General features: G+C 35.7%; 1 protein-coding gene across 2 annotated transcripts in view; it reads right to left on the reverse strand.

Moving 5' to 3' along the window:
- Positions 1 to 4718: 4718 nt before the first annotated feature.
- arv1 (ARV1 fatty acid homeostasis modulator) overlaps positions 4719 to 12421 on the reverse strand; it is an 11895-nt gene continuing 4192 nt past the window's right edge. Inside the window, 2 exon segments of one of the 2 annotated variants that reach the window (NM_001113611.1) lie at positions 4719 to 6089; positions 11324 to 11545. In NM_001113611.1, the coding sequence (NP_001107083.1) occupies positions 5962 to 6089; positions 11324 to 11545 (350 nt within the window). In that variant the 3' untranslated portion in view covers positions 4719 to 5961. 2 annotated transcript variants of the gene reach the window in all.

Raw genomic sequence — 12421 nt, forward strand, 5'->3', positions numbered from 1 at the left:
AGTTGGCTTGACTTTAAAAAGTGAGAACATTTGCTGTAACTTTTAAGTTGATTTAATCTAATTTGTAGAAATATGCAAGGTTTTAGTTTAACAGGAGACAGGTTTACTTTAAGTAAAGTCAACTAATTGTTTTAAAAGCAACAGGGGCCTCATGTACAAAGACTTGTGTTGAATTAATACTAAATCATTGCCTCACAAACTCTGACGTCATCGACTTTCTCTTTAAGGGCTAGCATTGCACCAGACCCCTTTAAGTGGGTCCGTTTGAAAGTGCAGAATCTATATTTTATGCACATATGCATCACTTCAGGTTTTATCCTACTGTATAAAAGTTATTTACACTTAAATACACAGTATTTTGGATACCCAAGCTGGGTATTGTACATTGGTTCATTTTCATATTTTTCATATGGTTCATATATGACACATGTACAAGTTATAGCTCAAATGAAAGCTCTTGCCGGTGCTCATACGGTTCTAGCATTCTTTTTACTGAGTTATATTCACATATCAAACAGTTGCCGAATGAATCACGGTGTCTCCATGGAGCAGAAGTGAAAACAATACATTTATGATCAATAAGCAGCCCCAGATAGCACAGACAGCTGTCATCTCTTACCTTATGCTGTGCGCTTCAGGGACATTTCTCCTCTGTTTTTGAGGTGATGTGCATAAGTAATTATTTTATATGTCTGATGTGGTCCAAACACAGTGAATTATGTTTGATCAAACAAAAGAATAGTGAAATATGAAAACAATGATCGATCCCTGTGGCTTGTACAGCACCTCTCATCAGTTGGAAGACAATAACTTTTGCATAGATTATGGTAGAGACATTTTTCTGTTTTCCTATGATTACAGACATGTGCAGGAACCACCAAAAATTAATTACAGCACGCTAGACCACACACAACCTAAAAGGTACACGCTCAAATTTGAGTTTATAAAAAAAAATACAAAAAGCGCCTCTTTTTTAGGTGTTTATTATAACACAGACAACATATACAGATATTTTAAACACTTTCAAAAGTGTTTAATGAAAAGTCAAAGGGTTTTCTTTAAAATGATACCAAATATTTGCATTTACACCTCTGCATGTGGATTTGGGAAGCTTTTATATTTGGGTAGGCAAAATCCAGGCGGAAATCCTAAAATAGCATTCGGGTTTAAGAAGGAATTGATTTTTTTTGTGCAATAATTTCAACATACTGTAGCAAAGTTTTGTATACAAATGTAGATTTGTATATACAGAGAAAATATACATTATATGCATAGACAAAGCATTGTATGTACAGTATGTGTTGCAGATAAAGACAAAGCACTTACAAATGACTTCTGAATTTTATTTCAATCCATAACCCAGTGCCTATAATATGCTGTTAAAGAAGTTTAAAAATGGAAAGGTGACTGTAGTTTTATTCAAGTACTGGATTTGTGGGCTTTGTCCATTAATAAAGGACTGGGTCTACTTTCATAAGTGAAGTTTAATTTTAAACTAATTTCGAGAGGAGCATGTGCTCATGATTGACCCAGCTGGTCCACATTAGCTAATCATCATCCTCCAATCAAAGGATCCCAAGTCACTATATATAGATGAGCAATATCACATGAGTAGCAGTGCGATATGGCTGTATATTGCTGATACATAGCCACATCGCACTCTTACGAGTGTGATATTGCGTTTATACAACAGTTTGACGGCATAATTGTGTAAATAAAAACAAAATCAAACATGGAGAGTCTTAAAAACCCTTTAGTATGAGGAACTACTTTCTTCCGCGTTGGATTCAGATCATAAGCTGACAGTTAAACAGTTGAGCAAGCATCTTTTAAACTTCAGATCTGTAGTGTCTGCTTGTTGCTGGCTGTATGTGGGCGGAGTAATACACAAAGGGTAAAGAGGCTGTACGGGTGCTGATATTACTTAAATATATCACGGCTATCAGCCAATCAGAATCGAGAACCAGACAGAACTGTTGTATAAATAAATATATAAATATATCCTCATTTCCTTTCTACAACTATCTTCGTCTGGAAGAAACCCTCCTACAGCATTTATCCAGAATGGGCGGCACTGTGGCCCAGTGACTATCACTGTTGCCTCACAGCCAGAATACCAATGGCGTTGGGTCCTCGCTGGGCCATTTGGTATTTCTGTGCGGAGTTTGGATGTTCTCCCTTTGTCCACGTGGGTTTTCCCCGGGTTCCCTGGTTTCTTCCCACCATCCAAATGTGCTCTTAATTATAGATAAATAAGCCTAAATCTTTTTTTAGTGTCTTACTTTTAGCAGTACGCCTTGGCCTCAGCAGTGGGGGAGTTTTTGATCGACCTGAGCTCAACCTACCCTCTCCCTGCGAAAGGGGGGAGCCCTGGGCTCGAGGATCCTATGAGCTCAGGGCTCTCTCCTGGGACAGCATGCCAAACAAGCTATGTTTAAATCATGAGCTAAGTGTGAACTCTTGAAAGACTAGTAAGGGATTTTAAACCACTGGAACTGCTTTTAGCATAACTTTACTTTTCTAGCTTACTGCTTAAAATGCTGTTGGATTTTTGCTAAACACACCCTAACAGCACCTAAAAAAACAAGTATTCAAAGAATGACTTTGCAAAATTCATTTTAATTCTGAGTGGAGCGCAATCTTGAATTGTATACTTATTGGATAATTTGATTTCAGGTTCTTGGATGCCATTTCACTTATAAACAATGCTTAACTGTGAAGCGGAGATCCTTCAGACTTGTCATGAAGCACAATAAATCCCCAAGTATGAGCGTTCACTAAACTTGTTTCGACTTGTAAACATTCCAGACTGACCTGTGTTCAGTCATAACAGTGTGATGATGACAAAAATATGATGTATTGCATACTTTCATGTCTGAAGGTATAACATTTTTTTATTTATTTATTTTTTTTAAATTAAGATCTAGGATTTAATACAACAACAACAACAACAACAATAATAATAATTATAATGATAATAATAATACTATAATAATAATATATTAATATAATAATATTAATATAATAATAAAATATAACAATAATAATAATAATAATATAATATAGTAATAATAATAATAATAATAATAATAATAATAATAATAAAGAATAAAAATACATTTTATTTTATTTTTTTATTGAAATGGCCAAATATTGACTGAGGACAGTTGAATTTGCTGGCCAGTTTGTTTTTTTGTCTAATAAATGACAGTAAGCTACGTTTTTTTTTTACTTTAAATCTTTAACAGATTGCTATTTTTTCCTAATGATATATTATGTAATAAATTTGTATTTTAAAAATTAGTCTTGTTTTTATTTTTTTTATTGCAATTTTTTAGGAAATATATTTAGTACGTCAAAAAGTGTGGTTATGATGACATACGACTATCTAATCCAGCAAAAGAAATTCACTAAAATGCAATATTTAAATCTCATAGTTAAAAAGAAACTGAGGCGTTTAACTGCGAATAGATCCACTTTTTGAGAAAAAAAACTGCCCTTTCACCAGGCTGGCTACGGGCCTGAGATATAAAGGGCACCTATATAGTGAAAAATCTACTTTTCAAGCTGTTTAGACAGACATGTGTGTATATATAGTGTATAGACCGTCGTATTAGGGTCATATAAACACACCCAGTCCTTTTTTTAATGTAACAACATAAAAACGGTGGACCAATGGGAGCGGTTTTTATAGTGCCCTCAACTTGACGTAGCAGTGCGGTCCCCCCGCCCACCAATATTGATTGACAGGCGCATCACCATATCCTCAGTTTGTTGTTTTACGCCCGCCATTTTCAGCATGTGAGTCAAAGCGATGTCACTAAAGGAACATACTTGCTCTAGTTTTAGATGTAAGGCTCATTGAGCTAAACACAAGACCAACATTCACCACATGATCGCTCTAATCAGAATTATTGTTTGTAAGTTCGTTTGTTTGTAGGTAGGTTTGCAAACATGTGTACTTTTCATCAACGTCAGCCGTTTTTTCTCGCGGTCACAGAAGCTCCCAGTGATCTTAACTAGGTGCAGCTGGAAAGTGCGAGCTTTCTGTCAGGGTACACACAACGGTGCTTCCAGCCGGCGGCTGTCCACGATTCGGGACACTTCATATGTCTGCCGCGCCACCTGAATAGTTTCATTTTAAATAACATGCGAATGTGCGTGTCTGGTGTGCCATATCGCGGCTCTGAGCGGCGCATCTGGTGCCTCATTCAAAGTTAATTCAGTGTGCGTGGTTATTAGTCTCGGTGTACAAGCTTGGAACTTTAAACTAGCACACAGTTGGCTGTAAAACCACACAAAGACACAAATGATTGTGTACTCTCTGCTTGGTCTGTATCCGAGTCGTTCTTGTACAGCTGAATGCTGGTCCTCTCACTCATGTTGCTTCTCTCAGTCTGCCTGTCTGTTGCAAACACAGAGTGGGGGAGCTCTTGGCTCCGCCCCCTGTTACATTGGGCGGGAAGTCGAAACTCATTTTCATGTGAAGCAACACGCCCCTAAAACAGCGAGCTGTGTACACGCCCCCAACATGACACTTTTGAACACATTATAATAAAGAAATCTGAACTTTGTTCTGAACTGAACCTAAACTGGCACACTCAGAACCATAATATTTATATTAAATCATAAAAAGGGGTAAACTATTTGCCCCTTTAATACTGAAGAGGTTTAGTTCTGAACCATTTTTAGCATCGATCTAAAGCAAAACCACACCGAACTTGTTAAACATTCTCTTTAATAACCACAATCCTCCTCCTACAAAACATTAAGCAGCAGTTTCACAAAGAAGTGCGAGATTTGCTCCCCGGGTTTGTTTCAGAATGAGTTGCACAACTGTAGTTCTTACTGAAAGCTCACACTTTATGTAACAGGGCTTTGGTGACATCAGCAAAACAGTCCATACATAAACCGCCCATTATATTACCAGATCATTACAGTGAGTGAAGGTTTCGTGTCACGACCGGTCCACAGGCATCTGTAGTATATTTGACTTAACATCTTCTCCCAGCAGAGCTAATTGAGGAATGTGACGAATGACCTCAGGAATTTGAAGCTGTGCCTTCAAAAGCCTTTAGAAGCATACGGGCCTGTACTTTTTTATGGCTTTACTGTTAAAAATGCTGGATTCAACACAATCCGTTTAATAGGAACTGAGTGAACTTATTAGTTTTTACAAATTTAAGTAGATCGAACATAAAATAATTAAGTTGTCCCAAAAAATGCTCCATAATTGTGCTGTCGGGATGGTAAACATCAGATTTAAAGGGATAAGTTATCCGAAAAAATTAAGCTTCCTTCATTTATTGGGTTTATATGTTTTGTTTATTCGTCCCAACATAAATCGTTTAAGTTAACCTAACAAATTTAAGTTAACTGAACCTAAAAAAACAAGTTTCCCAAAAGAAACTGTTGTAAATAAGTAGTTTAATCAAGCAGCAAAAATATTTTGTGTTCACTCAGAATAACAATAAAGGAGATAGTTTGAAGAATGTTACTGACTTCTATTTTCCTCCTACTATGGAAGCCCTGGCATTTTTCAAACTATCTTCTTTAGTGTTCAATAGAAGAAAGTCAAAACGATGAAATAATTAAATTTTTGGAGTGAACAATCCCTTTAAACGAGAGTAAAAATCTCATAACCACGGAGTAACCATAGTAAAGATAAACAATTTGCTCTTTGCGACCTCATTTAGTTTCACTTGGCCTTGCCAGCGAATTCCTGTCTCGATCAAACAACATCTCTGAAGTAATGACAAGCATGTCTTTACATTTCACTTGGGAGATTTAACAAGGTAAACAGTTCAGTAAATCAAACATTCCCTTCCTCTTTCTTGCCGAAGGCATTTGAACCATTGGTGAGCAAAGAATCACGGAGTTAGGTTTGATGCGTGCTGTCAAAAGCTGGAGACAAACCTGAGTTTTCAGACTCCTGGAGCGAAGCGCTGATGTTCTTCTGATCTAGAGCATTGACAGATAGTCTTGTGAGCAGACCTGCAGGGTTTTTACAGCCTGTGCGACCCACATCTCCAACAGTAGACCACCACAAACGGCTAGCAGAGACAGACGCCGACTGCAGTTCAGAATCACTGGAACATGGAAAACACACAGTAACAGAGGTCACCATACAGGAAACGTGTTAATTTAAATCCAAACGTGTTAAGTTTTAAACGATTACTCTAGGTATTCACTTGGTTTATTCTGGATTTGAAAAACTATTTAATTTAAAAGGTTTTGGATAACTGCTCTGACATCCTTGTACATCAAATAGATCTCACAACATTTGTAGAAAACAACAACAACAACAGGTGTTTAAAGTCTGCATGAATCAAATTCGACTTTTGCTTAAATTTTTAAGTTATGTTATTTATTTTAAAGGAAGACTTCTCTAGTTTTTGGGCATAGGCTCACTTTACAAGTCAACTAGAGTTAACCAGTAGAGTTTTACCATTTTTTAATCCATTCAGCCGATCTCTGGGTCTGACGTGAGCCTTTTTAGCTTAGCTTAGCATAAATCACTGAATTGGATTAGACCATTAGCATCTAATCTTTAAAAACTCAAATAAAAGAGTGTTTTGAAGATATTTATATTAAAAACTTGACTGTTCTGTTGCTAAACTTTGCAAGACTGACGGATAATGAAAAAGTAGCCATTTTCCAATATAGAACCATCCTCTCATTTTGGCGTAATAATCTAGAAACTTTGCTGCTGTACCATGATGCATCGTTTTTTTTTTGTTTTTTTTTAATTCACTTACACATTTGGGAAAATACAAAGTTTTCTTGATACACAAAACATATTTTAGAAAGTCTAAGGTTTTGCAGTTTTTAAAAATGCAATCTGAGTATTCACTTGGTTAATTCTGGTTTTAAAAAACTATTTTAATAAAAAAGTTTTTGATAACTTTTGGACAACTTTGGAAATTAACAAATTCAAAATATAAGATATTTATTTTAAAGTAACACTTCTCTAGTTTTTAAACATAGGCTCACTTTACAAGTCAAGTAGAGTAAACCAGTAGAGTTTTATCATTTTTTAATTCATTCAGCCGATCTCTGGGTCTGGCGTGAGCCCTTTTATCTTAGCTTAGCATAGATAATTGAATAGGATTAGACCATTAGCATCTCATTTTTATAAAATAAAAAAAAAAATAAAAAAAGTGTTTTGATAATATTTATATTTAAAACTTGACTGCAAGACTGAAGAATAATGAAAAAATGCCATTTTCCGGTATAGGAACCATCCTCTCATTTTAGCGTAACAATCAAGGAACTTTGCTGATGTACCATGACACGTCGTTTTTACATTTTTTATTAACTTATACGTTTGGGAAAATACAAAGTGTTTATGATAGATGAAATGTGTCTTAGAAAGTCTAAAGTTTTGCAGTGTCAAGTTTCTAAAAATGCAGTCTTAGTATTCACTTGGTTTGATAAGGCTTTGAAAAACTTTTCTGATATAGGAACCATACTCGCATTTTGACGTAATAATCTAGGAACTTTGCTCCTGTACCATAGCGCATCACTTTATTTTTGTTTTTTTATTAACTTATTCAAAAAAAATTGAATTCAAAGTGTTGATGATACAGGAAATGTGTTTTAGAAAGTGTAAAGTTTTGTAGTGTCAAGACATCCTTGTACCTCAAATACATATTTAAAAAACAAAATAACAAAAAAAAAGCTTTTTTTTTTTTTCAAAGGGAAACTTCACTAGTTTTTGGATATAAACTCACTTTACAAATCAACCAGAGTTACCCAGTAGAGTTTTACCATTTTTGAAACCATAAGGCCAATCACTGTGTCTGATGGAAGCCTTTTTAGCTTAGCTTAGCTTAGCTTAGCATAGATCATTGAATCGTATTAGACCATTAGCATCTCACTTTAAAAAAAAAAAACTCTAAAAAAGTTGATAATATATCTATTTAAAGCGTGACTGTTCTGTAGTTACATCGTGTACAAAGATCAATAGAAAAAGTAGCTATTTTCCGATGTTGCCCTTATTCTGTGATGCGGAGATGCGCTCATTTTTGCGATTGTTTTAGAACTTCTGTTTCAGTCGTCTATGGGAGAAATGACTAGGAATAATAAACATCAGAAAAGAATAAAACAACTTGCTCTATAAACAAGTAACTATACATAAAAAGTAGAATAATATAATTAATATTATAACGTGGCTAATGAGATAGAAGTCTCAAGCCAAGAAGATTTTAATGGCTGCGTCCGATCAAAAATTGAAGAACAAGGGCAATAGGAACTATACTCTCATTCTGGCGTAATAGGGAACTTTGCTACTGTACCATGGCGCATTGATTTTTATTTATATTCTTAAACTTAGCATACATTTGGTACCCACATACTGCTCCTTTTATTATCGCTACAACAGCGTTGGTGAAACATCTGCTCAAATGACAGGAACTGCAGTAATGTAGCTCCAGGTGGAGGGCCTTACGCAAACAACAGCCCACTCCAAACAATACAGCCCTCTGTGTGAATGTGCATGTGTGGGAAACAGACACGTGTTTACTTTGGATCAGAGAGTACGATGTGTTTTCACTGAGGGTGTTTATGCGAAAGAAAGAGCATATGCAGCGATATTATTTAAAAGCTGCAGTCCATAACTTTTTTGGGGGGGTAAAAGTTACCCAAAATTATTTCTGGAGTGAATACATAACCAGGCAGTGTTCAAAATGATCTCCTTTCTTTAGCCTGATTCACAACTGTATGCTTTTAGACCCCACAGTCCAAAGAGTTGCGCTTCAGGTAAATTGGGGAAGCTGAATTGTCAGTAGTGCATGTGTGTAAATGAGTGCGTATGGATGTTTCCCAATGATGCGTTGCAGCTGGAAGGGCATCCGCTGCGTAAAACATATGCTGGATAAGTTGGCGGTTCATTCCGCTGTGGTGACCCCAGATTAATAAAGAGACTGCAAGACCCAGAGGCTTGTACACAAGACACAACACACTGCCTTTTGTTTGAAAGAGCAATACGCTGTGCTTTTTATGTTACTAGGCAACCACTGTATCAACTGTCTTTGTGCTGGAGCGCATGACATCAGGATTCGCAAGGTTTGTAGTTCATTCATATGGAAGACTAGCAGCAATGCTCACTCAGTGCATTACACTCAATTTCTGTATATCTGGATGGAAAACAATGCATCTGCAAAGCTCGCAACATACATTACCTTCTATGCTAGTATATTTCCATCCCTACAGCTTTATATTCTGTTTCAACGGTCAAGAAGGCGGAGTGTTAGCCAAAGATGTACAGGTACACTGTAAATATGTATATTAGTACAGTTTTTATTTAATTTATATACTACAACATCCAGAGGCTTGTACACAAGACGCAACAGACTGCCTTTTGTTTGAAAGAGCAATGCGCTGTGCTTTTTATGTTACTAGGCAACCACTGTATCAACTGTCTTTGTGCTGGAGCGCATGACATCAGGATTCAAAGGTTTTTAGTTCATTCGTATGGAAGACTAACGGCAATGCTCACTCAGTGTATTACACTCAATTTCTGTATGGATGGAAAATGATGCATCTGCAAAGCTCGCAACATACATTACCTTCTATGCTAGTATATTTCTATCCCTACAGCTTTATTTTCTGTTTCAACGGTCAAGAAGAAGGCGGAGTGTTAGCCAAAGATGTACAGGTACAGTGTAAATATGTATATTAGTACAGTTTTTATTTAATTTATATACTGCAACATCCAGGGGCTTGTACACAAGACGCAACACACTGCCTTTTGTTTGAAACAGCAATGCGCTGTGCTTTTTATGTTACTAGGCAACCACTGTATCAACTGTCTTTGTGCTGGAGCGCATGACATCAGGATTCAAAGGTTTTTAGTTCATTCGTATGGAAGACTAACAGCAATGCTTACTCAGTGCATTACACTCAATTTCTGTATGGATGGAAAACGATGCATCTGCAAAGCTCGCAACATACATTACCTTCTATGCTAGTAAATTTCTATCCCTACAGCTTTATTTTCTGTTTCAACGGTCAAGAAGAAGGCGGAGTGTTAGCCAAAGATGTACAGGTACACTGTAAATATGTATATTAGTACAGTTTTTATTTAATTTATATACTGCAACATCCAGGGGCTTGTACACAAGACGCAACAGACTGCCTTTTGTTTGAAAGAGCAATGCGCTGTGCTTTTTATGTTACTAGGCAACCACTGTATCAACTGTCTTTGTGCTGGAGCGCATGACGTCAGGATTCAAAGGTTTTTAGTTCATTCATATGGAAGACTAACGGCAATGCTCACTCAGTGCATTACACTCAATTTCTGTATGGATGGAAAACGATGCATCTGCAAAGCTCGCAACATACATTACCTTCTATGCTAGTATATTTCCATCCCTACAGCTTTATATTCTGTTTCAACGGTCAAGAAGGCGGAGTGTTAGCCAAAGATGTACAGGTACACTGTAAATATGTATATTAGTACAGTTTATATTTAATTTATATACTGCAACATCCAGGGGCTTGTACACAAGACGCAACACACTGCCTTTTGTTTGAAACAGCAATGCGCTGTGCTTTTTATGTTACTAGGCAACCACTGTATCAACTGTCTTTGTGCTGGATTGCATGACATCAGGATTCGCAAGGTTTGTAGTTCATTCATATAGAAGACTAGCGGCAATGCTCACTCAGTGCATTTCACTCAATTTCTGTATGTATGGATGGAAAATGATGCATCTGCAAAGCTTGCAACATACATTAGCTTTTATGCTAGTAAATTTCTATCCCTACCGCTTTATATTCTGTTTCACCGGTCAAGAGGAAGGCGAAGTGTTAGCCAAAGATGTAGAGGTACAGTGTAAATACGTATATTATTGCAGTTTATATTTAGTTTATATATTGTGACACCCAGCGGCTTGTACACAAGAAGCAACACACTGCCTTTTGTTTGAAACAGCAATGCGCTGTGCTTTTTATGTTACTAGGCAACCACTGTATCAACTGTCTTTGTGCTGGAGCGCATGACATCAGGATTCGCAAGGTTTGTAGTTCATTCATACGGAAGACTAGCAGCAATGCTCACTCAGTGCATTACACTCAATTTCTGTATGTATGGATGGAAAATTGATGCATCAGCAAAGCTCGCAACATACATTAGCTTCTATGCTAGTAAATTTCTATGCCTACGCTTTCTTATTCTGTTTCATCAGCCATGGGGAAGGTGAAGTGTTAGCCAAAGTTGTAGAGTATGAGACACATGTATATAGATGTACAGTATAACATAGAATTGGGGTTGTGCCTTAATGTGTGGATTGTAAAAGAGCGGGTGTTTGAGGATATTCACCTCGTATGGCTTGTGAATTGGAGGTGAGAACGAAGAGTCGTATGAGGCTGAAGCAGAGCGGGGAGAAATCATGCTCCCAGATCACCGCTGGAATCAGCAGCACTTTGCCATAGCTGGACAGCAGAAGAGCCTTCAGAAGAGGAGCGAACTGTAAAGACGCGCCAGAGAAACACTGCGCCGTCCAGAGAATCACCAGCACCCCGATGAAGAACACAGTCAGCTCTGGAAACATAAGGCAAGGCAGGTTTATTGATATAGCACATTTCATACACAACGGTAATACAAAGTGTAATAAAAGAAACAAGTATAAGAAAACAACAAAGAATATATGTTATTAAAAACAGATAAAACTGATTCAAATGTGTTAATACAGGTTATAAATACCTGCTGTTAGCAAAACCAATGCCATAGGACGTTATTATATTAGCCTATCAAATAAGAGTGACTGTAGAGTGCAAAATATAATACATTTATATGTTAGTTATAATCAAATACACATTAGAAAGCATTAGAACAGGCTCTGGGATCATTGAGATCATGGATGAAGATGATGTTCACTACAGCAAATAAAATAAAAGTTTGGTTTAACTTGAGCAAATTATAGCACACATATTACATAATATTATAGGTAAAAAATTGCACACAATATATTATATTTATTGGTTGTCTGAACAGTGATAACATTGAAAGAAAAAATCTACAATTTGCTATATATTTATATTTAATTTTATTAGTTGACAAAATGTTTTTATAACTAATTTAATTTATACACTGTTTTGATATTTTTAAATTTCCCTTGTAGTAAAATATAATATAATATAATATAATAATATAATATAATATAATATAATATAATATAATATAATATAATATAATATAATATAATATAATATAACATAATATAATATAATATGATAAAGTTTAATATAATATAGTGTATAATTTAGTATAATAAAATATAGTATAATATAATATGATAAAGTATAATATAATATAATATAATATATTTTAGTATAATATAATTAATCTAATTTAGTATAATATAATATAGTATAATATAATATAGTATAGTATAATATAATATAATATGATAAAGTA

Source organism: Danio rerio, chromosome 20, assembly GCF_052040795.2.
Source record: "Danio rerio strain M-AB ecotype USA chromosome 20, GRCz13ab, whole genome shotgun sequence".
NCBI lineage: Eukaryota > Metazoa > Chordata > Actinopteri > Cypriniformes > Danionidae > Danio > Danio rerio.